Source organism: Choloepus didactylus, chromosome 11 (genome assembly GCF_015220235.1).
Source record: "Choloepus didactylus isolate mChoDid1 chromosome 11, mChoDid1.pri, whole genome shotgun sequence".
NCBI classification, from domain to species: domain Eukaryota; kingdom Metazoa; phylum Chordata; class Mammalia; order Pilosa; family Megalonychidae; genus Choloepus; species Choloepus didactylus.
In genome coordinates, this window is record NC_051317.1 from 29,306,044 (window position 1) to 29,333,627 (window position 27,584).

The 27,584-nt window shown below is 53.2% G+C and overlaps 1 protein-coding gene across 3 annotated transcripts in view; it reads left to right on the forward strand.

The window, feature by feature from the left end:
• ADAMTS16 (ADAM metallopeptidase with thrombospondin type 1 motif 16) overlaps positions 1–27,064 on the forward strand; it is a 196,113-nt gene extending 169,049 nt beyond the window's left edge. For all 3 annotated transcript variants that reach the window (XM_037799413.1, XM_037799411.1, XM_037799412.1), the window contains 5 exons: positions 12,245–12,446; positions 12,572–12,766; positions 14,129–14,353; positions 24,944–25,091; positions 26,126–27,064. In XM_037799413.1, the coding sequence (XP_037655341.1) occupies positions 12,245–12,446; positions 12,572–12,766; positions 14,129–14,353; positions 24,944–25,091; positions 26,126–26,241 (886 nt within the window). In that variant the 3' untranslated portion in view covers positions 26,242–27,064. The remainder of the gene's footprint in view (positions 1–12,244; positions 12,447–12,571; positions 12,767–14,128; positions 14,354–24,943; positions 25,092–26,125) is intronic.
• The last annotated feature ends 520 nt before the right edge of the window (positions 27,065–27,584 follow it).

Below are 27,584 nucleotides of genomic sequence, written 5' to 3' on the forward strand. Positions count from 1 at the left end.
TTGGACTTGTCACAAAGTGACCCGCAGCCTGTGTAACTGGACGTAAGGCCACGAGCGCCCGGGAGCCTCGGTGAGGGGTTGGCGGAGGGAGCAGGAGCAGAAGGCAATTTCCTGGGACACGGCAGGCCATGGGGAGAGGCCTTTGACCCTTTCAGGGCTTTCTAGCTCTTAATTTTTTCTTTTGTAAGATGGAATTCCTTCCATTATTTTCTGATGGGGGCGGCAGACACATTCTCAGCCCACTGAGTTTGAAACCCAAGGACAATTAGGAATAATCGGCCTCTTGTGGCTGTTTGTTCCAATTTTCTTTCTCATTCCCTCCATGGGGGTCCTTTGTGCGGGGGGGGGGGGGGGGGGGGGAAAAATGGGGTAGGGGTGTGTGGGGACCCCTCCTGCTCAGGACAGGGCCTTCAGGCTCTCCTTTTGTGCTGGTCCCTCCCTCCCTCTTTCCTTAAAATGGGAAATTCCGCTTTGTGATTCATGTTTGCATTCCCTGCCCTGCGGCTTCCCGTGAACTGTTGGAAAGGAGCTGACCAGAGGAGACGCCGGGGCCCAGGAGAGCTCCGCCAGGCGGGCAGGACCACAACGTGGTTTTTGTTTTTGTTTTTGTTTTTATCTTTCAATATCGGTGTTTATAGAAGCACAACGCACAACGTGCTCGAGTCAGCAGCGTATGGCTCAAGGATCTCCCCCCAAATCACCATCGTGGGCAGCGCGCAGTCGAGGAACAGGGTCTCCCCAGGGTCCCGTCAGGCCCCCCAGCTCACGCCACCTGCCCCGACGCCTGAGCCAGTTCTCCCGGGTGGGGGCTTCACAGAAGCAGAGCCCTTCGGTATGGCTGAAGGACATTTTCTTTGGATTATTCTTTTTCTGAGGTGAGACTCACATAAGAGTAACCAGAAGTGAACCGATCAGTGGCATTTAGCACATTCGCTAAGTTGTGCAGCTGCCACCTCTGTCTGCTCCCGAGACGGGGTGATGAGCCCCAGGAAGCTTCAGGCCCCTCAAGCAGCTGCTCCCGGGCTCCCCCGACCCTAGCAGCCTCCAGCTGCTTCTGTCTCACCCTTCTGGATGTTTCCTGGAAATGGAATCCCACGATGTGTGGCCTTCCGTGGCTGGCTTCTTTCACGCAGCATCCTGTTTCCAGGGTGCATCCGTGTTGCCATGCACATGGGCACCTCGTTCCTTTTTAGGGCTGAATGATATTCTGTTGCACGAATGTACCACATTTTATCCCTCCATCCATCTGTCGCTGGGCATTTGGGTGGCGTCCACCTTTTGGCTCTTGTGAATAATGTTGCTGTGAGCATTTGCGTGCAGGGATCCGTGAGTCCCTGTCTCAGGGCGCTGTTACCTAGTTAGGAGCAGAGCTGCCAAGTCACATGGTAAGTCTATGCTGATGAGCGTGTAAACTGGTGCAACCACTGTGGAAAAAAGCTTGCCGTACAGGAGGATTCCACCTTCGCCACATCCCCGCTAAGATTTGTTGTTTTCCTTCTTTTACAATTATTATTATCCTAGTGGGTGTGATGTGGTACCTCATTGTGGTTTTGATTTGCATTTCTGCATTCACAGTTGAACTGTGGTTTTCAGCCCTGGGAATACGGAGAAATTTGTTCTGTCCCTTCTCTGTGACTTTCCAGTGTGTTTGCAGAAGGCTGATATTCCTTGTATGACTTAATATAAAGTTAGTATTTTGAGATATTGCTAACTCGGTTTCCACAGATGGAGCAAGCTTCCCAATTAGGGTGCATGATTAAGGGAGAAACAAGCAGTTAATTAAGTACTTACTTGGAGTGAACAAACAAGTGTTTAGACCCGGACCTGTGTGAGGTGACTCTGTTTAAAAGTTGGACTCCTTACCCCGGCCGGTAGATTTGTAATGATATAAAACCTCGCTGAGACAGCCCTTCCTTCCTCTTCTTCAGGGGCTCTAAACTCCAGCGCCCCTACACCCCATGCTCAGTTAGACCCTGGGAGGAAGGGGGTGCAGGGGGCCATGGCCCCAGGAGCGGGGAGGCGCCATAGCTTCAGGGAGTAAGAGGCACATTCTCCTCAGCCGTGGGAATCCTTCTCGGCAGCGAGGGACACTGGCTCTTACCCGGGCACGCCCAGAAGCAGGGAAATTGCATTCTTCACATGAGAAATGACAAGAGCCTCCACTCCGGCTGCGGGGCAGGGGGCAGGAGGGGCGGACTTTCGGGGCGGCCAGGAAGGGGGATCTGTGTGATCCCAGGAGATGTGGGAAGGGCTGGGGGAAAGCCAGCGGTGTGAGGACGGACACTTCTAGGGTGGGTGATTAGCAGGGCGCTGGCATCGCTCCCTGGCATGGGCAGGGGCAGGGCTGGGAGCCGCTGGGCTCCAGGCCCCCATCGCACATCAGAGGCAGGTTTCTGTGACTGTGGAGCTGGGCACTGAACGTGGATGTCAGCTCCAGGTAGAGCAGATGCTCACTTCTTCAACACGTTGATGAGAAACATCAGTTAAGGTTAAAAAAAAAAGTCATTTAAAATATACATATTCATCTCTGTACACATACCTGAGCTTTTATTTTTACTTAAAATACATAAATATGCTTTCAGTTGCTAATTCTTTCAGTTATGGCCAAAGCCTTTTCTTTTGAGTATGGATTTCCTTATTGGTGGTCTAGTGGATTAGTTACACGAAACATGGCCATATATATGTATTTTCCAGTTTGAGTTTCTTAAAAGAAGGATGGAAACTTTGTCCCACTCATCCAAGTGTAAAATCCTTTTACATTTTTATTTTTTCTCATTCTTTTCCTTCTCTCTCAGGCACACCTCATTTGACAGCAATGTTGTTTGACAACTGTTCTCTACTGAGTGGTTCCAAAACATTCAATTTAGTTTGTATAGAAACAACCTTCTCTTTTTCATGCTCACATTTCATAAATTGGCTCTAAGTTTAGTTGTATTACCTAATTCCAGCAGCAGCTCTGCTGGCACAAATAGGTTTGCACACAGAGCAACTGGTTCTGGAAGCCTGTGTGTGTGCCGCCAGGTGGCAGCTGGTTAGTCCACACCGTGGGCAAGGCTGACACCCCCACGGCACTCAGCGTGGTGTGGGCACTGCCGAGGTGCTGGCCAAGGGAGTGGAACGGCACAATGAGTCAGGCGCGTCGATCAGGAGCGAGTTAGGAAAACGACTTCTAACAAGGCTGCCTACGAACCAGCAGACGGGTGAACCCACCCAGGCTGGGCATGTGGTGTCCAGAGAAATGCGCTGAGGACAAGTTTAGGGGGAAGCAGGATAGAAACTGGTCTGGAGAATATTCCACAGCTTTGTCCTTCTTGGAGTAGAAAAGTGAGGCGTCTCCCCTAGGCCCTGCCCAGCCGGAAACCAGTCGTCTGCCTGGGTCAGCTCGGAAGCAGCGTGGGCCCTCCTGTGAAGACGTGCACCGTCACCGCCTCCCATGCCCAGATGAAATGCAGGTGTGTCGAGGCCTTGCACGACAGAGCCATCCTGGGGAGGGGTGCTCCCGGGTCTCCAGCTGGATTGTTTGGGGGCCTCAGAAGAGGGCAGGAGAGCGGATACTGTGTAAATATTGGACAGGTTTACCTTGATTTCACAGCTATCTCCGTGCCAGCTTTGGAAGGGTCAGCACATGAGGAGGCAGCTCTGGTCCATTTCAGCTCTTAGGCCATCTTTGGTTCTGAGATGGCCTTTCTTTGGAAGGAACGTAGGCTAAAATGATATTGAATTCCCAGAATCCAATTTGCTGTGTCTGTGGGCCAGGAGCCTGCTGTGGAGAGCGGTCTTCAAAATCAAGAGGCCCGTGCAGAGGCAGAGCAGCTGGCCGTGGGGAGCCCGGAGGGCTTTTCTGATTTGCTAAAGGCAGGGAACGAGGTCGTCTGCTTCCTCTGGAAGAAGAACTGGTTACTGGCTCCCCCCAGGTCTTTTATTGGCACATCCTTACTAGATAAAATACAAAACCTTGAAAACTGTAATACAGCAGATTAAAACAAAAAGGTGGGGCTGAATTTCAAAACAGCAGCAGCTGGTGCCCCGTGCCAACCTGAAGATTGATCTGGATGTTGCATTTTCAGAAGTGCACCTCAAACCCCCAGAGCTGGGCAAAGGGGGCACTTTGTGAAAATCCAGACTCCTGGCCCCCAGTGCCTAGAAGTCCAGGGCCTCCGATTTCTGATTCATGAGGAATGGAGCAAAGAGCAGCTGTGGTTTGGGAAACGCTGTCTTAGCTCCAGGCAGCATCCCAGACACATAGACAGGGTCCCTCAGCCTCTGGGTGTAAGAATTTTGGGTGTTTTACCTGGGAAAGTGGAGGGAGGTACCTCCTGGTCAGTCAGCAGTCATCCCAGATGCATCCTGGTATAGCTTGCTAATTTCCCTAACTTTAAATAGAGTTTCTACCCCAATACTTTTACTCTGTAGCAAAGATGATTGTAACGTGAACAGTTGCTTCAACTTTGGTGTTTGCCAGGGATGCTATGACAAATATCACACAGTGGTTTGGCTTAACCAAAGCAATCGGTTTTCTCATGGATTTGGAGGCTGGAGGCCCAAAATCTAGATGTTGGCAAGGCCGCGGTTTCTCCACGGTCGGTGGCATTTTGGGGCTGGCAGGTCTGTGTCACTCAGTGATCTCCTTCACTTTGCATCTGTTCCTCTGGTTTCTGGCTTTTGGCTTCTTCTCATGGTTTTCTCCAGCTGCCTGTGTCCAAATTTCCTCTTTTTATAAGGCCTTCTGTCTTACAGATTAAGACCCACCCTCATTCCATTTGGCTGCAGCTTAATAATCACGACATCTTCAGGTCCCGTTTACAGTGGGTTCACCCCCACAGGAATGCAGATCAGGTTTGGACCTGTCTGTTGCAGGGGGTGCAATTTGATCCACAACAGATGGGTGTTAAGGGGTACAGGAGAGGGGCAGGAGGCAGTTGACCACCCCAAGGTTGGAATCTGCAGGAGGAAAAGCCCCTTGCTCGTTCCAGGAACGTAGAGATGAACCCCGAGAAGACAGTGGCTTAGGAAGTGGGGGGCTGGCTCTGAGATCTCCGTCCCCTCCTCGTGGCCTCTTCCACTAATTCCCTGACCACTCTTGCTGCCCACGGGCCGGCGTCCCCTCACAGAAGCTGGGGCTAAAGTCCTGCTCAGCTATACCCAGGCTTCCCTTTTCCAATTTTCCTCAAAACTGGGTAGAGGGGCAAACTTACAGGAAAAACAGAGCTTAATCTTCTTTTGGGAGCTAAAGATTTCCCTTTTAACATTTATGAGCAGTAGTTTTTCATTTAAGTTAAGGGAATGCAAACACCTTCGGTGTTCTTTGCAGAGAAAACCCTCGGATGAAGGCTTTTGGCTGAAATGGATAAGACCGTTCGGATAACAGGGAGGCCAGTTCCTTTCCTCTGTGAGCCTCTCAAAATTCCATTTTCCCTGTCTTTCCCTGTGCAAATAAAAGCCTGATGGATCTTGCTGATTCTTTGTCAGGTAAGTTCTGATGACAGGATAGGGAGACAGACAAAGCTGGTAAAAATAGCCTATTGGCTCCTGAACAGTAGAAATTCACATACCTTTGGCTTCTCACAGTTCATAAAATTAACACCCACAGAGCCTCGTTTTGGGTGAGTGTTTGATGTCCTAGAGCCTGGCTTTGTGTGATTAGGCAAAGAAACCCAGCATTTAAAGATGAAAACAATTCAGGGCCTGTGTCTGGCTCATTATAAATCTCTCCTTCGGTTTCACAAGTCCAGTGAAGGGCTCTGACTGGTGAGGCTGAGCACAGTGAAGGAACTGTCAGGTTGCAAGCCTGGGATTGCTGATGCCAAGGGCCGGCTTCCCAATCCAGCGCTCCTGTTTCCTAGCCTGGCCCCTATTTCTTACCATCCAGTTGTCAGTAATAGGCTTTGAGTTCTGAGGTGGACAATCACGGGCCAGTCCCCGCCCCCAGCCCCCAGAAGGAGAGGTCCCAGCCCACCGTCTGAGGGGCCCTGGCAGTCTTAGGGGACATGAGGGTTGAGTGCCAGGCAGCTTGCCCTCAATTTCCATGCTTACAACTGGACTTCAGAAGGCTCTGGAAACTTTTTAAAGTGCATTACTCCAGAAGTAAGAGTTTATGAGCAGAGCACAGTCTTGTTTGTCTTATAACTCTGGTTATGTCCACAGCGTTCACTTAACATATTTGATTACTAAAATCATTTCGTCTTTAGGAGCTGGGCTTCTGTGTCTTAACTTGCCTGGAGTCTAGTTAACACCATATGGTACTGACGGAAAGTTCTTTGAAGTGGATCAATAATAAATTCTTGGATCAGCCAAGGAGGAAGGCTGCCTGACGGCCCCTGGCCATCCAGCAGTTGGGCTAATGTCCCTCTCCTTGCACAGTCTCCCACATCCCGCTGACTTCTGCCGCTGGACTTTTAGCTTATAAGCTGTCCGCACTCCTGAACTTGTTAATTTGCTTTTTCCCTATGGAAAAGGCATAATCTTTCAAACTGGCACCTGTTTGTTGTTGACATACACTCATATATTTCAAACATTTCATTAAAAGAAAGGCACAGTAGCACTGTGATTACTTGCAAATATGAAGAGGCTAGTTTCAAGTCCCGGTGCCTTCAAATGCTGCACCACTGCCCATCCTGTCTGACCACGGCAGGGGCTGTCTACACCCCTGGGCCACTGAGTAGTGAGTGTGTGAGTGTGTTTATAGATGCAGAGATTGTTAAGGATCATGTATGGAAGTGAAAGTAGATGATTTCATTAGGAACGGACCTATTTGGATGTTCTGACTAGACATTAACCTGTGAGAGCTGTGTGCACAAAGGCCAACTTCTGTGTTGAGGAAGCACCTGGCAGGTGGAGCAGTATTTTGGGGCCACCCTTCACTGTCTGGCACTCACCACTCTTGAACTGAATCCAACCGTGAGTGCCTAATATTGACCATGGCCTTCTTGTGGGCTGTGTTGTGATAAGATTCCTGCACAGTCATCCTTCCATGTGTTTACTGAGCCTGAAGATACTACAGGGAAGGTCTAGCGTGATCCTGAAAGTAGAACGACAGAGTGCATCCTCTTGCAAGTTCAAAAAGAATAATCAGGTAAAAAAAAAAGAAAATACACTAATTTATTAAACAAAATGTGGTGGATTGAAGCTGTATGTACCCCAGAAAAGTTCTTCAAGTTAATCCTTTCACATGAATGTGAACCCATTGTAAGTAGGATCTTCTAGTGAGTAGGATCTTAAGATGTGACCCACCTCAGAACGGGTCTTCATCCTCTTACTGGAGTCCTTTATGAGAGGATGAAATTCAGATGAAAAGAGAAAGAAGCTGAACACAATGAAACCCTAAAGAGAAGGGAGAGACCAGCAGACACCTCCATGTGCCTTACCTTCTGACAGAGGAGCCCAGGATCACCAGAAGCTGGTCTTTGGGGAGAAAGCATCCCCTTCTGATGCCTTGATTTGGACATTTTCACAGCTTCAAAACTGTAAGCCTATAAGCTAATAAATTCCCATAGTTAAAGCCAATACACTTTATGGTACCTGCTTTCAGCAGCAAAGCAAACCAAAACACAGAGCTAGTAGTTACCTACTCTCTGAGAGACTTGCTGATCCCAAATCAAGCAGCCACCCTCCTGGGGTTCTGCTGAGCCCAGCCGTGAGCTGAGGTTCTAGTCCATGCTTGGTTCAGGCCTCTGAGCCTCGGTTGCAGCTCTGGCCTAGTGACTGCTTGTGTGGTGGCTTCATGATAAGGTGTTTAACCAGGGCAAATGACCTGTGTTGGCAGTTACATGGCCCAAACCAAATTGTTTTTATTTATTTATTTTTTTAATCACCCTGTGCTGGTTTGAATATATTATGTCCCCCAGAAAAAGCCATATTCTTTGATACAATCTTGTGAGGCAGACATATTAGTGGGGATTAAGTTGGAACCTTTGGATTAGGTTGTTTGCATGGAAATGTGCTCCACCCAACTGTAGCTGATAACTCTGATGAGAAAATTTCCATGGAGGCATGGCCCCACCCATTCAGGGTGGGCCTTGATCAGCAGAGCCATGTAAATAAGCTGACAAACAGAAGGAACTCAGTGCAGCTGAGAGTGACCTTTTGAAGAGGAGCTACAGCCAAGAGGGACACTCGGAAGAATGCGCAGAAGCTGAGAGAGGAGCTGCAGATGAGAGACGGTTTGGAGATGGCCGTTGAAAGCAGACTCTTGCTCCAGAGAAGCTAAGAGAGGACAAAGGCCCCAAGAGCAACTAAGAGTGACATTTTTGAGTAACTGCAGCCTAGAGAGGAACATCCTGGGAGAAAGCCATTTTGAAACCAGAACTTTGGAGCAGATGCCAGCCACGTGCCTTCCCAGCTAACAGAGGTTTTCCAGACACCATTGGCCATCCTCCAGTGAAGGTACCTGATTGCTGATGCGTTACCTTGGACACTTTATGGCCTTAAGACTGTAACTGTGTAACCAAATAAACCCCCTTTTCTAAAAGCCAATCCATCTCTGGTGTTTTGCATTCCGGCAGCATTAGCAAACTAGAACACACCCTAAAAGGCCTTTTTTGGGAAAACAACAAGTGGTTGTTGACAATTTGGGATATTAAATATTGAGCAAATAGATGCCAGATGATCCTACCTGAACAGTTGAGTGAAAGCCCTAAATCCTAACACTTGTCCCAGCAGTACTGAGAGTCACACAGATGTGCCCTTTGTGGGCAGCCCTCAACTGTGGGAAGAACTGGCCATGGTGGCCGAGCCCTCCCTGTCCCAGCCTTGGAGGCCCAGCTGGTTTGGTAATGCCCAGCACTTACTTTGTTCAGACTGGTGGGCTCAGGAAAACCAAAACCAAGCTGGAGTAGGTGTGGCCGCGGGTCGGGTACAGAACCCAGTTTGCTTCTGGTCACTGAACTCTCCGGCATTAACACAGAAGCTTGTGTGGATTGGCCTCTCTCATGGGCTGAAATCAGGATGTTTCCCCAGAGCTCTGCTAGTGAAACAAAGCAGACCCTTGGCGTTTCCAGATGCGGCTGAATGATCTTTGCTGGGGAGGGTTTCTTAATGGCATGCAGGCTGGGCAGAAGGGCACTGAGCGGATGGCCGCAGTTGGAAGGGCTTAAGATGGTGGAGACAGAAGGATTTAACCAGGTGGTGTGAAAAGCCGGCAGGCAGCCAAAAGGTCTTTTGCAACCCATTGTGGACACTCCAATTATATTTTATAAGGCTACAGGATTGAGAAAGCAAATGTAAGAAGTGGGAGGAAATATAAAAACAACAAGCACACAGGGATGGCAGAGAGCAGCTGAGACTCAGAATCCTCGCGGCCCTGGTTGCTGAAAGCCGATCTTTCATAATGAGGACGCCTAACCTAGACGGCTTAACAGGTAATAGAAAAACACTGCTCTTATTGATACTGAAGAATTGAAGCATTTCCACAGACAATTTCTACAATTTTGAAATATTTTCTTTTCTACGTGTATTAAAATTTGCATTGCAGCCTTTTTATAATTTTCTTAGAAACACTTGGTACAAGATAATTCAAGGTTTCTACAAACAAAAATAAGTAAAAATATGGTGGTACAACTTGGTCTAAAGATGTCAAACAATGTGGCAGGGCGGCCAGCAGTCCCTTTCATTTCCGAGATCCATCACAGGCTCCCTCTCCTTTTTCCACCGCCTGATTTATCCCCAGGACTTGCACAGGATTCCAAAAATTGGCTCTATAGGGACTTAGGTCATGGATCCCTTTGAGAATTTGAGGAAAGCTCCTGATCGTTTTGCTCAGAAATGGTGATGTGTGTTCCAAGCAGAGAACTGGTGCAGTTTGGGTTGGCCTTGCAGATCTCTGGAATCTGGGAAGCCCTGGGAAGCCCATGGCCCAGGCCTGTAACAGCACATCCCCTAGGATTTCCGGAGTGAAAGTCATTGCTCCCCAACCCTTTTTGCCTTTATTTCTTTATTTAGATATCAACATACTTTGATCCATATTGTGAGATATTGAATACATAGAAAATATGTTACAAAGGCTTTGCAGAGTAAGAAAATAAAAATGCCTGTTTGAGATATTGAACTTTTAAAATGCTAAATAAAAAGCTATATACTGCCTACCATCAACCACGTTAAATAACTACACGTGCACACGTGCACACAGACGTAGAGAAAGCACTAGAAAGGAATATGATGAGACATTTACAATGGTTATTACTGGAAGAAGAGATCATGGGTGATTTTTATCTTCTCTCTATTTCTCTCTATAATTTGGATTCTGTCTTGGGGTGAACAGTGGCCCCCTGAAATCCATGTCCACCCAGAACTTGGCTGTGACTTTATGTGGAATAAGGGTCTCTGCAGAAGTAATAGGTTAAAGATCTGAAGATGCAGTCATCCTGGATTTAGGGTGGGTTCTAAATCCAATGACTGGAATCCTTGTAAGAGAATGAAGGAGATTTGCACAGACCCGTGGGAAGAGGCCACGGGAAGACACAGGCAGAGCTGGGCTGAGGCAGCGACGAGCCAGGGAAGTCCGAGGGGGGACGGCCACCAGCAGAAACTGCAAGAGGCCGGGGTCAGAGGGAGCATGGCCCCACCAGCCCCCCGATTTGGGGTTCCTGGTCTCCAGAACTGTGAGAGAACAAATGTCTGTTGTTTTAAGCCACCAGTTTGTGGTAATTCATTAGAGCAGCCCCAGGAAACCAATTCAGGCTGACAAACTTGGGCTCCTGACCAATGTCATCCAGTTATTATGCGTGTGTCTGAGAGGTGCCCCGCACACTCTGGGACAAGCTCTCTAGGCTAATGCTGTGGCTCCCAGCCCAAGTGTGAGCATTGAGGTGTGGTGGGGGGATGTTGCTGGGGGTCTCGAAGCCAAAGAATAAACCTGAGACAGCCTCACAAATGCTCGGTTTTACCTCAAGATTCAGGAGGAAATTATTGCAACATTTAGTCCTGCTCAGAAATGCTGGGGAATAGAATTCCAAACCTGCCTGCTGGAGGCAGAGCTTCACCAAGCAGCTCCCCGGGTCCTGCTGTTCCTGGAGGGGCCCCATCCTGACCCTCACTGATGAAGGATGTTGCGGTAGAGCGCCAGGTTTGACCTCCTGGCTCCCCCATCTCTTGGATGAGCCCCTCCCACGGGGCACCTCAGGCCCTCGCGTGATGGACTCGTGCAAGGCGTACCCAGGCTCATCTGAGACCACTGAGGCCACTGGGCAGAGCAGAGCTCCATCCCCATCCCATCACCTGACAACACACGTGTTGGCAAGGAATATTTTGATAACCAGAAAATAAGAAATGTTATTTGGAGAGAATCTCTAAATAGTAGCTGCTAATATATAGAACAGAAATCACCCAGAAACGATGAGCCTCCTGTTGGAAGAACACGTCATCAACTTAGGAAGTAGTCATGCAGAAGATAAAAGAAAAGAAATCGAACCTCAATCTGATAAAGCCTCTGATCCAAAACTAACTTAAATGCAGTGCAGAGGACAGAGGAGCATGTTAAGTGACACCACAGGGATGTAATTTGCAAAATTCTGTCATCAGCAGAAAAACACTGTGGGGACTCAGCAAGGTGCACAGTCCAGTTTTGGCAAGAAATTGAAGAGAAAACGAAATGAGATGAAGGGAGAACCTATAAGCTAAAGGAGAAGAAAGACGTACCACCCCGTTGCCAAGTGTGGACTGCATTTGGATACTGACTCAAACAGGCAGATGAATTAAATTATGATATTTATGAGAGAATTGGGAATGGGAACACTGCTGATGTTTAGTGAGATTAACAAATTGCTGTTAATGTTTAGATGTCCCAACAGTATGGTGGTTATATTTTTTAAAAAAGAGTTATGTTTAGAGACACATATTGAAATATTTACATGTGTGGAATTTGCTTCAAGATAATATGGAGAGTGGGGGCTGCACTGCTGGTTCTTGAGGTGGGGCGGTAAGGAAAGGAGAGGGCTTCTATTTTTATGTGTATGATTGAAATTCTCCATATGAAAAGATGCTAGAGAGAGAAGACACCTGCTGTGCCCTGGTGGACTATTTCCCCAACAGGTGAACCCGAAAGCCAGGGGAGGGGAAAGACGTGACCGTCCCCGTCGAGAAAGTGAGTGACGACAGGGACGGGGAGAGGCTCCGGGCGCAGAATCACACGTCTGTGGCTGACAACAGCCCTGGGCCTGCGGACCGTGCTTGGGAAAGGCCGCCGGCCACTGAGTGTCCCCTCGTGAAGAGGCGCCTGCCCCTCACCTCGGGCCTCTTTGTCCCCTCCCAGCTGGTCCGTGGGGAGCTGGAGCACCTGCAGCAGGACGTGCGGCGGGGGAGCGCAGAGCCGGCAGGTCCAGTGTGTGCAGCGGGCCCACTTCCGATCCGAGGTGGTCTCGGGCAGCCTGTGCCCACAGCCCATGCCCACCAGTCACCAGGCCTGTGGTGCTCCGAGCTGTCCGCCTGCCTGGAGCGCCGGGCCCTGGGCAGAGGTAACATGGGTGGAGGGGGTGGGGGGGCTGGCAGTTGGGGTTCTCCCCCATCCCTGGGCCCAAGGGCCAGCCCGCTCACTCGGCGCGGTTCCTTCCTGGAGCTGACCCCCTCTGTCCCTGCGCAGTGCTCACGAACCTGCGGGAAAGGATGGAGGAAGCGGTCGGTGGCCTGCAAGGACACCCACCCCTCTGCAGGGGCCCAGGTGCTCCCCGATGCCCTCTGCACCTCGGAGCCGAAGCCCGAGACGCAGGACGCCTGTGTGCTCCGGCGCTGCTACAAGGCCAGGAAGCTGCTGTGGCTTGTGTCTGCCTGGTCCGAGGTAGGTGCCCGGCCCAGACGCCGCTGGGGGCGGCTCTCCTCCCTGGGGCCACCGCTCGTCCGCGGAGTGGAGCTGTTTCCACTCACTTTCCTGTGCTCCGTGGAAGTGCCTCGCCACCCGGAAGGGCCTCCAGGGAAGCAGAACTAACAGGAAGAGTTTACCGGATTGACTACACCAGGCGGTGGGCTGGCAAGTCTGAGTTCATGGGCCAGGCCAGCAGGCTGCAAATTTTGGAAAAAGTGACATTGCCGTCGTGAAACCAAAACCCGTAGAAGTCGGAGGCCCGAATTCAGGCAGGGATGATGCTGCAGTTTCGAGGCAGCACTTCTTCTGGAAAGCTCAGTTCCTGCTCTTCAGGCCTCCAAACAGTTGGAGGGGGTCACTCACGGAACTGAGGGTCAGCCCCTTCACTTAGAGCCGGCCGACTGTGGATGCTAATCCCAGAAAAGGCTGGGCCCGGGGTGATGGGAAGCAGCCGTCCCACGCCCTCCTGGCCCCCCTGGCTGGCCCCTGCAGCTGTTGAGCGTGTAGCCCAGCACACCCCCCTCACATGGTCAGCACTGAGCAGAGGACGAACGGGGCACGGGACCAGGACAAGAGCATGTGGGGTAATTCCTGCAAGCTAACTGTGGGGTGGTGGGACTAAACCTCCAGAATAGTTGCAGCCACTTTCCCAGGGAACTCTGATCTACTTTAGAACAGGAGGAAGCTGAATTACTTGGAAAGAACCAGAGCACCCATTTCCTGAGACGAAAGTAGAGGCAGTGCCGTCTGCACATGACACCCTGTGTGCTGGGCCTGCTGACATGGGTGCCTCCTGCGGCCAACATCTGGGGCTCTCCAGGCCTCCTGGGCTGTCCTGGAGCTGCCACCCTCTGGGGGGCTGCATGGATTTGCTCTTTTGCATGCCAGCCATCTTTGTGGGCCAGCTCCCAGCTTTCTCGGGGAGACTTATGGGATATCATTACCTGCCCCTCTTTGGGGACCAGTGTCAGGCCTGCCATCGGGTGATGTGGCTAGAGGATCTTGGAGTTGACCATGCGTCGTCCTTGCTTATAAAGTGTCAGTGCATCCTGATAGAAATGACAGCCACCTTCCAGACTCTTCCAGAGAAATGATAGCTTTAGAGTGATGCCATCATGCTCTGCCACTATGACCTCAAGATCTTTCTTTTTTAAAGATAAATATTCTAATGCATTCTGAAAATTCCAAGGTTCAGGAAATATTATTGTATGTCTACACTTACACTAATGTTAAAGCTGGTACAATGGTGAAACGTTGACCCACAGATTTTGCAGGGATGACAACCACAGGAGACATATTTTTCACTCACCTCTTTTGCTTTTGTTTTTATCATTTTAGTGCTCTGTTACATGTGAAAGAGGAATACAGAAGAGAATCTTAAGATGTGTGGAGAAGTATGTTTCTGGGAAGTACAGAGAGCTGGCCCCCAAGAAGTGCTTGCATTTGCCAAGGCCCGGCCTGGAGCTGGGCCGCACCTGCATCCTGGCCGCGTGTCCCAGGCCCCCGCTGCGTGCCACGGGGTACCCGTCGCGCAGCCGCTGGTTTGCCTCGCCCTGGTCCCAGGTACGGGGGCTCCAAGCTCTCCGAGGCCAGGAGGGCAGATTCCGGCTCCTGGCAGCTGGCTCAGCGGGGTGGGGAGGGGGGTCTGCAAGGGCCCGGCCCCCTGAGCTGCGTGGTGACCTTTGCGTGTGGGGCGTGTGCAGGTGCCTGCGTTCCTGGGTGTGGGGTGGCTTGTGGGCTGTGGCATCCAAATGTTACCGAATCTTTTAGGACATGTGCTTTGTTCTAAATTGTCACCCAATGAAGTGTAGGGAGAGGTGATGTTTGGGGGCCGAATTCCTCAGAGACAAGATTGAATGGGGAAGCAATAGGAGATGCAGAATAGAAGTTGAGTGTATGTTCATCCGAGGTTGGCTGAGAAGCTGTGCAAAGGGAAACGGGGGCAGAGCCCCCTTTGGGATGACCTGGGTCTCGCGTGGTCCTTGGACCAGGGCAGCGTGGGCCAAGCGAGGGCTGCTGGATTTGCACACCCCTCGCCTTCCTCTTCTGCCACCCTTCCCTTGACTCTAAGGAAGAGCTCTATTTTCCCTGTTTTCAACCCAGCGTCACTCCCTGTCCTGGGTCCCGCTGTGGGCCCACACCCCTCTCAAGTTTTCCCATTTACTCTGGTCTCTGCCTGTGGCTCTGCTGTCTGGCCCTTTGTTTCTGGATTTCCTCTCATCCCAGGGTCCTTCCCCTCGTGGGGCAGCCGTGTGGGGTGTGCACGGTTTTCCTGCCCAGGGGGAGGGGGGCTGAGATGTCAGCCACACTGTGCTTGCCAAGCCAGAGAAGGGCCTTCCCTTAGTCTGGCTGTCGGGGTGTGGGCAGGGAGGTGCCGTCTTCCTGCTTCCTGGCCTGCTGGCCCAGAGAGCATGGCATGCCTTTTCCAGATTTGCTCAGGGGTCCATACCTGCCGTGGCGGCCCCATCTCAGATTCTTACCTTCTTCCTAAGTGCACACGGGAGAAGGCAATGGAGAAGGCAGGGCAGTGATGGAGGCAGCTGTGGCAACCCAGCCTTCGCCGTTCCTTCCCAGCTGGGCCCACCTCACAGGCTCTCCTTGCACACTCCCTCACTCAGCAGTCTGCAAGAATCCCAGCTCTGTGCCAGCCCTGCAGGGCTCAGAAGTCACAGTGGTGATGACAGCTGACACCAGGCAGTCCTAAGCCTGGTGGGGCCATTGAGTCCTTGGTTCCTCCCAGCAGCTCGAGAGAGGAGGCTGCACGATCCCCCTATTTCACAGAGGAGGAAACTGAGGCTCAGAGAAGCTGCCAGCTCAGTGCTCACCCACCTGACGGGGCCTGCATGCACCGTGTGGCATCAGGGAATTTCCATCAAGCCTCTTCCCTTGGTTCTAGGATGGTCCATCCATCCCCCTGGGCCTGCGGTGATGCTGGGCTGGGCAGCAGGAAGACATCACCATTCTTAGCTTAGTGCAGCAGAACAAAGACCCGTCAGAGCCCATTGTCATTGGGGCGAACGGTGGCTTTCAAAAAGGCTGATATCAGTGATGGCACTTTCCAGAAGCATAGCATCCCCAAAGGGGCCTCCTACCCATCTTAGGTGATATTTGCTCCAGCACATCAGAGGTGAAATCCTGAGTTCTTCAGATACACAGAAGTGTTGTGCCACCCAGACACCCCACGACACGAAGGATTGCCCTCTATTCCCACCCAAGCTGGAGCTGGCGTTGGCTCTGACAGCTGATCCCAAGGAGCATCTGTTGCTCCCAAAGAAACTGCCTCAGGTCCTTGGGTCCTCGTCTCTCTCCAAAATCATCTCCCACAGGTCTGCTCAGAGCCGACACCCCAGGAACGACCCCATCTGCTGAGAGTGGCTTGGCTCTGTCTGCCCATCCACCTCAGGCTGCTGTCCGCAGTGTCCCTCCTTGGACAGTGGCCCAAGTGTCATTATCTGCCCATTTGTCCACTCTTCACGTGCTCCTATGGCAGTTTCCAGGGGGCTCACCCTGCCCAGGTGTCTCCCTGGGCATCTCCCTGAATGTCTCCCTGGGCATCCCCCAGTTCTCTGGCTTAGGCAGCCGAACCATGGAGAGGGGCATCTTCCCAGGGATCCTCCCTGCACCCCTGGTGGGGATTGACTTGGATCCCCCAAAAAGACCTTCTCAGGTCCTAACCCTGTCTCCTGCACATGACCTTATCTGGAATGGGGTGTCTGACAATGATTAGTTAGGATGAAATCACCCTGGATGAGGGTGGGTCGTTACCCAAGGGCCTGGTGTCCTCATAGGGACACAGTTGCAGAGAAGGGACCCCCATGGGAAAGGGGAGCAAGCCATATCTGGAGGGGTCACCACAACCGGGCCGGTGGAGATCTGCCGGCAAATGCCGGAAGCTGAAGAAGCAAAAAAGGAAGATTCTGCCCTACATGTTTCCACAGGAATGCAGCCCTGATGACACCTCAGTCTCAGACTTCAGGCCTCCAGAGCTGAGAGGCAATAAGTTTCTGTTTTTCCCCCAGTCTGTGGTACAACCCTGGCCAGGGGAGGCAGCCCCGGGCGCACCGTGGGACTGGCCTACGGGCCGGCGCTGACACGGAAGGGGCGTGCTAAGGTTAAGTCTAAATCTTTCTATTCGCATATTTACATATTTTCCGTGCACACATACATATACTTGTGTGTGTGAGTGTTCCTGTCGTCCCCAGTCCACCCAGTGCCTGAGCCGCATGCAGTTTTCAAGGATCCTCCTGAATGTGTGAATCGGAAATGGGAAAACGACTTCGATGAGTGACACAGAGCAGCTACTTATAGTCCTTATTTCAAGAACTTTCGTCCCATGACAGAGACCATCAGAGCAGACGCTTGCCTTCAGGTGTTTGTTTTCCTCGTGCCTGGATGTCGCACACTCTCTGGGGCACCATCTTCGAAAACCATCAGGCAGCCCTCGCTCGCCACCACCTGCTCCGTCCCTACTTCCCCGAGATTGCCAGTGAAACCAGCACCTCCGTTTCCCCTTGCAGTTTGCTGCAGGTAGAGTGCAGGTGCCTGTGGGTGTAGGTATTGGGGGACGTTCCCCCAAGCTTGTTTATCCCACTGGAAGGGGTAGAGGAGCTCCCGGGGAAGGTAACGGGAGGCCGCCAAGCCAGCTGGTAAACCATTGTCCATGGCTCTGCTCCCAGGCCCCGTGGAAACCAGGCACATTTTAATTTGGGCACATTTTTATTGAGGACTAAGAGACCCTACCATTGTCCTGCCAGCTGGATAAGGCTACTCCATGGGAAAGTGGCTCTTGTCCACACGTCTTTACTGGAGAGGAACCAATGGCCCCCGGAGGCTGGTGGAGCACGCCCGGCAGAAGTGCATGGACAGACATGAGCCACGGAGCAGGGCCTGACTTTGACCAGCTCGCCCTGCGCCCCTCTCAGGCTCCCTCACCTTGGTGGGCGGGCACCTGCCCCCACCCGGAGATTCCAGCACCCCCCACCCCAGCCCCTCCGGCTCCCTCCTGCAGCCCACCGTGCTGGCATCGCTCTTGCCCCGCCCCGGGGTCCTGCACGTCCCGTGCCCAGGGCTTTCTTCCCGACCCCCAGACGTCAGCTCCCAGAGGTCGAGGGCTGCTCTTCTCTAGCTTTCCGTACCCTGGAGAGGAAACTGAAATGAACCGTGCAAACCTGCCAGACACAGAAGCCCACAGATTTTTCTTTATCTAAGACCAGAGGGAACATTTGGAAATATTTTTCCAAAACAATTTAACTCGTTGTGCAGTCTTTCTTCAGTACCAGCTAACATTCTACCAGGATAAAACCAGCACAAAAATCCCCTCCAGATGACACCGCCGCTTCATTCTGTTGGAGCGCTGGGCATGCACGTGTGTGCATGGGGTTGGCTCTTCGTCGGGCAGCGTCTGAAAGACCCCGGCATCGCATGGCAGCCGCTGTGCCCCCGGGCCCTGCCTCGGTCCTGTGCTCCAGCCCACGAGCCGTGCAGAGGAAGAGCCGTCCCGAAGCCTGTGGGGCGGGGAGGATGGTGCTCACCCACTTCACAGGGCAACTGCCACCAGTTTCCTTGCCCACTTTTGGTTCCTATTATCTTCAAACCTGACGTAGCATTGTCATTTAGAAGTACAGGAACCCCTCCCCAGAAGTTATTAAGTGAGAGATCATTTAATTCATGCTGTTGGAGCAGGAGACACTTGAATATATTCTTTTCAAACTCTGGGAAGTGTCCGAAGTGATAACTTTTCCCAGATAACCTTGGAGATCTTCTGAGTAAGCGGTATTTTGAGAGGAAGCGGCTGGTGAGCTCAGAGGCCGTGGTAAGCTGCTTCTTCGGCAGATGCGTTGATTTCTCTGTTCCTTGAGAAGTGTGGGTCCCCAGACCGTTGTCCCTTGGGCAGGGAGGACAGTGAGACTCCTGGTACTGAATCCGTTCCCCACCCAGTTGTGTTCCGCTCCATTCAGAATCTTCAGCAAATTGAGAAAGAGGAAAGCAAAGTTCGTTATTACTTAATCAATACCAGCATTTTCCAAAACCTAAAGTATATCTTTAGTAGCTTTCACCAATCTGAAATATTCATTTGCTTATCTTTTTATCCTGAGTTGCCAGAATTTTAATCTAGTAAGATCCATTTCTTATGTTCTGTGCCCGTAACTTTTGGGAGTGTGGTGTTTGCCAACCCACTTGTGCCCTTGGCACTGTGGGGAGCTGGTGGGAGATGGTTCCCGCAGCCTGGCCACACCTGCCCCGGGTGAGTTTGCTCCTGTGATGGTTTGAAGAGAGTCTCTTCCTTACTTGGTCCCCAGGCGTCTGGTGAGTCATCGGCTCCTGCAGTGGGGTCCCTGCCCGGGGCTGACCGCAGTCACGGGGTCACGTGGCTTCGGGGGGTTCACGCGGATGTGGTCTGAGGACAGCGTGAGTGCCGACACCTGTCAGACCGTGTGCCTCCCCATGACAAACGGGGGTGTGCAGCCAGGGCTGGGCAGGACGAGGGGCCGCCCCGCTGCAGGAGTCTTCCCAGGAGCGTGCCAGAGCCGCCGGACAGCCAGGGGCTCCGGAGGGCCAGGAGCAGACCCAGAGGAGCAGTGGGCTCTCCACCGCGGGGGAGGCTGCAGCTCTCTACCTGACACATACCCCTCACACACACACTCACACTCACACACCCATACTCGTGCACATGCACTCACAAATGCACACACATGTACGCCCATGTATTCATATTCTCACACACACTCACATGGTTTCACACACACCCCCCTCACATACACACTTACACGTTCTCTCACATACAGTGCTCACACACACTGTTACACACATAGGCGCACACACACTCTCATGTTCTCACACACACTCGTGCTCTCACACACACTGACATGCTCTCACACAATCTCAGATTCTCACACACACTCACATGGTTTCTCACACACACCCCTCACATACACACTTACACATTCTCTCACATACAGTGCTCACACACACTGTTACACACATAGGCGCACACGCACACTCTCATGTTTTCACACACTCATGTGCTCTCACACACACACTGAGATGCTCTCACACAATCTCAGATTCTCACACACACACTCACACACACAGAGAATGCGTAGAGACCTCAGCAGCCTCTGACCCGCTCTGCATCCTTGTGTCAAGATGCCCACCTCTTGTAATTTGCAGATAAATCTGCCCTCATCGTGCTCCAAAACTGTGGGGGCGCACAGGAAAGCGGGAACTGGCTCCCAGTGTCAACAGATAAGGCCACATCCCTGTGTCCTGAGTTCGAGAGGATTTGCACATGTAATTAGTAATTAGTTAAATTCGCACAAAACTCACGCCCCACAGTTGTGATCCTGATGGAGGTGGTCTTGGAGATTCCCCTGGTCCTCTTCTGAATGTTCCTGGGAGAGGGAAGGTTCCACGGGGTGGACGGCGCAGTGTCGGGAGACGATGCACAGGGCCCACAGGGAGCGGGCAGATGCAGTTGGGAATCTAAGTTCAAGGCTTCAGAGCAGAAAACGGATGCGTGAAACCTCTGGCACTCGGGAATTAAGCTGTCCTTGTTGGCTTCTTGTCCCTTGGTTTGAAAGATGAGCTTTGCCCCCCAGGGCCCCCTGGTTTCGATGGTCCCCCTGAGCACCGTGGGTGAAGGTTCTCCCTTGAACACGGTCCCCCAGGACGTTCCTCAGGCCTGACCCTCGCGGCCATCGCCTGCCACGAGCACCTTTCCACAAGGCCAATCACATTCTAGAAAGAGAGAGGAACAGTCTCGTTAAAACAAACCTAGAGGCAAACACTACTATTTAAAAATGGGATTTTGGTCCTTTACTAATGACCATGAGCCATTCTCTGTTTCCCGCATTCATCTCTTCTGCGTTTCCGAAGCACGTCTTGTGCGGATGAGTTGCTGATGTGGTGAAAGCGCGGATACTGCTATGGAAACAGGAGCAGGCAGAGGCATTCGAGGGGCGTTTGTCTCGGCATCTGGCTGTCGTGGAAACTTGTGCTCAGGCCGTGTCCTAAGCGGGATCCGCGGAGGGAACCAGGGCCAACGTGCTGAGCAGAGGCTCTCGCGGAGCAGGGAAGGCAGAAACCACCTTCCCTCGCAGGTGCGGGCGGGACGGCCCTTTCCTCCCACCCAGGCAAACGCCCCTCGTCGCTGGGCCCTCTGGGTGCTGCACAGACGGCACCCAATTTCCCACTTCCTGGAACAGGGACCTGGGCTCGTCTGCGTGGCTCCAGGCCCTGGAGTTGAACAGTGAGGGGGCCACGCGGGACTTTTCCCGGCACCCCGCGATCCTGCCACTGTGGAAGGGATGGCTGAGGCGGCCTGCAGAGCGCGAGATGCCCCAGCCTCACAACCTGCACCCCTCACCTGCCAGGCACTGGGGGGCTGCAGCTCATCGGCACAGGTCTAGATGCCCCTCAGCAGGCTGCTGGGCTTCCGGCAGCTTCCACACCAGGAGGGCAGGCAGATGGGAAAGGAAAAAATGATCTGCACAGATTTTCAGCAACTGGGACCACACTAGGAGGGGCTTACTGGGAGTGGGGGGTTCGTTTAGAGTGAGGGCCTGAAGGGTCCTGGGAGGCGTAACGGGGACAATGGGCCGCAGGGGAGCCCGAGAGGAGCAGAAGTGCGGAAGGCCGGCAGGGGTCCACCCGGGTCTCCCCAGCCTGAGAGGCCTTCTACACTGTGACCTCCTCGGTGCTCACAGGCAGGCCAGACACTGGCTTTTGCGCCACTTCTGCAGATTTAGGTCGGACGAGGGTCAGGTCTGAAGACTTTTAAAAGAGAAAAGAGAAGGGACGTTTGCGATGGGTGTAACTGCCACAGCCTGGATCTGACGTTCTCCTTCCCCAGGAGATGCAGGTTCTCAGGCCCCACCCTGAAGCCAAACACTGGGAGGGACCCAGCGCTCTGTGCCCCAGAAAGGCCTCGAGTGCTGCAGAGGATGGAATAAAAAGCCAGGGGTTCAGCAGATTCCCACCATGCTGGCCTTTCGGGTAGATGGGCGAGCAGGCTCGGGCCCAGGCCATCGTGGGGGCACAGCACGTGGCCTCTTCATCCACGCCGTCAGCCATTAGGAGGCGGCACGGGAACCCGCCGCAGATGCTCAGTTCTCACCCCACGGCACCGGAGGAAGCCGCCATCAGCTTTGCGGCCCAGGCCTGCCTCCCCTGCTGGCCTGCAGCCCCCCGGTTCCCACCCAGACCCCACCCACTCGGGCCTCACCCCAGGCATCCTCACGCCTGTCCGGAGCTGCAGGGGGTTCTATGATCTGTCTCTCGGAAGTTTGGAATAAGAATTCCAGCTGTGCTGAATTGTGAGCTATCATGTTCGCCACGTTGATAAACAACTTGCAGTTGTGTTTTCCTTCCTGGAAGGGAAAGTGCAGACACTGCTTCAGGCCTCATGCTTGCCTCTGGTCCCCGCCACCCCTGCCAATACAGTGTACTGCAAAACCTGCCACCGGACGTCTTAGTCCCTCCATTTGCTGGAAGGATGCAAATTTTGAGAAATTCAGCGGCTTTTTCACCAAAAGTTACTTTTTTTCATGTAGAGTTTAACGACTCTCCAAACCAATGCTTGTCAGACTTCACGCGGCTCTGCCATCAGTACTTGGCAAGCTTGTGCTCCTAGAGCTCTCGACATGCTGTGAGCCGAGAGAGGGGCTGAAACTGGGAGTGCAGAGAGCAAAGGCCAGCAGTGTGGTTCTGCCGGAATGTTCTAGAAGGTGCCAGAATGTTCCGGAAGGTGTAATATGCAGTGAGAAACATCTGACCCTACTCTGCATGACCCCAATAATTCAGAAATCAGATAGGAGTCTGCCCACAACGTTCCATTCTTCTGCTTGCTCTAGTCATATTTTGAAACTGAATTATTGATGACTATAGCTCAAATTGGTTTTTAAGAGAAGTGGTAGAGTAAACCTCACAGAAATGTTCAGGCACACATGCTTAGCTGCTGAAGTCCTGCATTTTCATCTCCTGGGCCCCAGCCATCATTTAGCCCAAAGAGAAAACAAGCAATAAGAAAGGAAAAAATTCTCAGAGTTTGTCATTTTGCTGGATTCCCTTTGCTTCTAACTTCTCTCCTCCCCGGGGACAGATAGAAGAGGCTTTGCCTGCTCCATCACCCGAGTCCCCATCGGGGTCTTACAGTCAGTCCGCAAAGCTCCGACGGGAAAGAAGCAGGGAAAGGAGGCCTGTCCGCGTGATCCCCACAGTCTGATTCGGGCCATGAAATCCGGGTCCGCTGTGGGAACACGATAGAGAGGGTGGCCACACTCCGTTTTGTGAGTTCTCATTTCCCTGCCTTCTCTTCGTGTTTAAAGAAACCTCGGTTTAGCCCCCGGGCCGTCACGCTGTTCCTGACCCCACCGTCCCGCAGGTGTCCCTGTAACCGCTGACAGTCCTCAGAGGCCTGAGCCCGCGGCCTCCTTCCAGAACGATTGCCGCAACCCCGTCCAGACGGCCTGCGGTGCCGTTTTCCTTTCGGCGGATGAGTGGCTGTGGGTTTGGGTCGTGTCTTCCTTCCCCACCAGCTTACCTGGGGATTCCTGATCCGACGGGTCCACCCGCTCTCGCCCCCCGCGCCCCCTCCTCACTGTGCCGTGGCTGCTCAGAGTGTGGGGGCCCCCGCGTCGGGGAACAGCACCCTCAGGGAGACGCGAAGGCCTTCGCCACAGGAGCTGCCGTGCTGGTGGGGCCCCTCCCTCCAGGAACTGGGGGTCCAGCTGGGGCTTAGTTTTATTGTGCCCCTGGAGGATTTGCTGGTCCAGGCTCTGCTCAGCCCAGAACATCAGAAATGGCTGCTCGGTGGTGGGACCCCACGCGGGGCCAGAGAACAGTCCGGAGCCCTCAGACCTGTGGTCATCACCCATGGGGTGACCTCCTCCCCCGTGGCCACCACAGCCAGTGTCTGGGCTTTGGTGGGGCTCAAGGAAGGGATGAATGAATGAACGAACGATTGCATTCTCCGGTGACCTTCTGTGTACCCAGGAGGTACATAAATGCATGAGGAGTGTTGAGTTGCTCGAGGATGACCAACTTTTGGCACAGGGACGCACGGGTGCCCGAGTCCCTGTGGCTCGATACTCATTCGCGGTCCAGGGCTGTGACTGCCGGGAGCCTTGGAAATCCAGGCTGTGGCCGCTTAAACCAGTGTCTTGGGCCCAGGCCACTTGTCTGCCTGCGGCTTTTTATCTGGTTCTTATTCTCAGGCCCTTTCGCAGCACAGGAGCTTCCGGAAGGCGAGATTAAATTGCCCCAGGGATTATGCCCTTCCCAGGTGCCAGGTTAGGGACCTGATCCGCTATTCCCAAACCTCAGAACAGCCCTCGAGCCATCACCCCAGTTTCCAGAGGAGGAAGCCGAGGCTCGGAGGGATTAACTAGGGGTTCGCAGCCCACGGCTGGTCGTTGCTGGGGCTGGAATTTGAACTCGCCCCCTGCCCTGCGCGGCCGCCCTCTGTGTGCTCCCAGCACGGCGGAGGACCGTTTTCTGGTGGGAAGTCTGCGGAGAGTGAGGTCTTGGGGGAGGATTGGAGCGGGAACAAGGGGGCCCCAGGTACAGGAGTTCAGAAAGAAACCAGCATGTATATAAGTATAAAAAAATCAGCATCCCTGCTGCTTGAACTACTCAAAGACACTGGAATTGGATGGCTTTTTGGTTTTTAATTGGAAGGATAAATTTATGTCATTTGTTTTTGGGAGTTGGGGGCAAAGCATCTAATTTTTTTTCTCTCTGCCACTGCCTATAATGAACATTTATATTTTAGTCAATATGCTTATTTTTTTTTTCAAATTGTTTCCTGGCCCCAAAGAGTCCTATCTCCTGAACCCCAGGGGAGGGTCCAGCATCAGATCCCATGTGTCCTCCTCTGCACAATAGGATGATAATAGTGGCTACATGGCATGGACGTTTTAGAATGTTCCAGAAAGGCAGCCTGGCCCAGAGCCTGGGTGGTGTGCACCTGCAGTAAAGGGGACAGTTGTGACCCCTTCTGCACTGGACAAGCACAGCTGCACCCACCGTGGCGAGCTCCTCTTCCTTGTGAGGTTCCTCCCACGGCAGCCCCCAACTGAGTTTGAAGCCCGTGTTCAGACGGTGCACCCTGAGGACCCGCAGCAGGGGTGACTGTGCTGTGTCTCCCTCCTGCAGTGCTCGGCCAGCTGCGGGGGTGGCGTGCAGACACGGGCCGTGCAGTGCCTGGCGGGGGGCTGGCCGGCCTCCAGCTGCCCCCCAATCCAGAAGCCTGCAGCCTCCATGGCCTGCAACACTCACTTCTGCCCCATTGCAGAGAAGAAGGGTGAGTGCTTGCCCCAGTGCGGTCCTGCCATGTGGGGGGGGGGGGATGGCAAGTTTCGGGGTGACCCTGGCATGTCAGAGGGGGATGTCAAGTTTCAGGGTTACCCTGACATGTCAGAGGGGGATGCCAAGTTTTGGGGTGACCCTGGCATGTTGGAGAGGGATGTCACATTTCAGAGGGACCCTGGCATGTCAGAAGGGGATGTCACATTTTGGGGTGACCCTGGCATGTCAGAGGGGGATGACACATTTTGGGGTGACCCTGGCATGTCAGAGGGGGATGTCACATTTTGGGGCCAGCTCCTTGGAGGGCCTGAGGAAGTGGGAGAGCACAATGGCCAGAGGCCTCATGTCCAACCTTGTGTTGTCTGCACCTGCTCTCCTGTTTCCTCTCCCCCTCACATCTCTGTAAGTGGTGCACAGAGCAGACCTGTCTTGTCTCTCGTACCTCCCCAGAACCGACATAGATATGAGGGGTGATGGTTGTGAACTGAGCCTGGAGTTGAGGAAGCACGATGTCTCCCCTCTGTGAACACTATTCGCTGTGTTTAAAGAAGGCCATGTTAAATAAAGAAGCCCCTGCCCCCAAGCCAACAAAAGCCAGCCTTATCCACTGGGGCACTGTCAACACCATCCCTGCGTGTCCCCCAAAGTGCCCATGCACTTGGGCAGCCGCGGGCGTGTCTGGGGAGGCTTCCCTGAGAGGAGGTGGAGCTGGAGGAGAGATGGTGTGGCCGGATCAGAGAGCTTCCAATGGAAATGGAGCCCACAGAGCATCCACTGCCTTGGGTGGATGAATGGTTGAGCAGGTGGTTTGGGAGAAAAAGTAAAAAACCCTAGTGTGGCAGGAAACTTCTAAGAAGGGTCTCCTGAAAATAGCAAGCTCTCCCGGGCCCCGGTAGACCCAAGGAGCTGCCCTTTTCTAGCAGCTTCGAGGCTGTGACCAACCCGCCTTTATTTGCCAGGAAGAGTGGCCGGTGGGTGACGCTCGGTGCTGCACTCAGGCGCGCTGACCACCGCACTTCTCGCTTTCAGACGCCTCCTGCAAGGACCACTTCAGCTGGTGCTCCCTGGTGCCCCAGCAGGGGACGTGCAGCCACGGGTTCTACGGCCGCCGGTGCTGCCGCTCGTGCTCCAAGTCCAACCTGTAAGTCGAGACCGAAAGCTCCTGTCTCCTGTAGAGTGAGCTGCACGGTCTCCACTGGGACGTGGCCAAGGAAGATGGAAACCTGAAGAAAACCGCATCGGGCTCTTGCATGCAGACCTTGTGTGGGTGTGGGTGTGGGTGTGAGCCTGAATGCACACCCACGCACACATGTGCACTCATGTCAGGTTGAAGCGCGGAGCCCTGGCAGGCAGGCCTTCTGGGAAAGGCAGGTGGCCGGGGCCGGTCAGAGCGAGGAGGGGGCCCGACACTCCCCAACAAGAGCTGGGCCATCCCGGCTGGGGGGCTCCCCCCAGGAGAACCTGGCTCTGTGTTCTGATTCGGGACTTAGCCTATGGAAGTGGGACGATGACATCCCCGCAGAGGTGCTTCCATCTCCCCAGATGCATGTGCTGGGGGACAATGTTGTATATATTTATGGATTTTTTCTTTCTCAGTCATTTCGAGTGTTCCTATTTATACCCATTTCTTAATGCTTTTCTTGTTTAAACAACTGACCAGATTTACAGATTATACCAAAATTAGAGAACGACAGGTTATACCCGAACCCTGCCATCCTGTTGAAGAGCGTGGCACTGCCATCACTCGCCAGCCAAGCCACCGCCTGTGTAACCTTAGGACGCTGTGTGTTGTGTGTGTTGTGTTTTTTTTCCTTTCTTGACGTTAGGCTGTCCCCAGAGCACCCACACAGAACACAGGCCTTTGGCTGATGAGCAGACAGTGGACACCCCCGTTGGAATCAGTGCTGCTGCTTTTCTCCTCTCCCGGGGGGCAGCTGCTTCCAGAATGGGCACCCGGATATTTATAGTTGCTGAAATTTTATAATAAAGTTTATATTGTGTGGTGGGCTTCCGAACTGCTTCGTGATTCTGCCTGAGGTTTGTGTTGGAGAGCCGAGGTTGGCACAAAGACAGCGGGACACTGGTCTCCAAGAGGGAGAGATGTGGTAGAGTTTTCTAGAACACAGCAGAACATGCTGGAGCTGGTCCGAGGAGACTAGCACGGAAGGAGGCAGCTGAGGGAAGGTGGCGACCTGGCGGGGAGTGGGGGGTGGGACGAGGGAGGGGCGGGAAGGGGGGCTGCTGGGCTGAGCTGGCATTGCCAACGGAGCTGGGCTGGGCACGGCGTTGACCGCTGCCTGGGCAGTGAGGTGTGGCCTCCTTAGGCCGTGCACGCTGAATTAAATGGTGGCACCCCCAACCCTGTGATCCCCACTTCTCCTCTGGTTGGATTAAGCAGCCCTAACAGGCACCCCAAGAACAGCCGCTGCAGCCCCTCCCCTGTGGACAGGTGCCCTGCAGGGGTGGTTGGCCCCGCACCCCTGAGCAC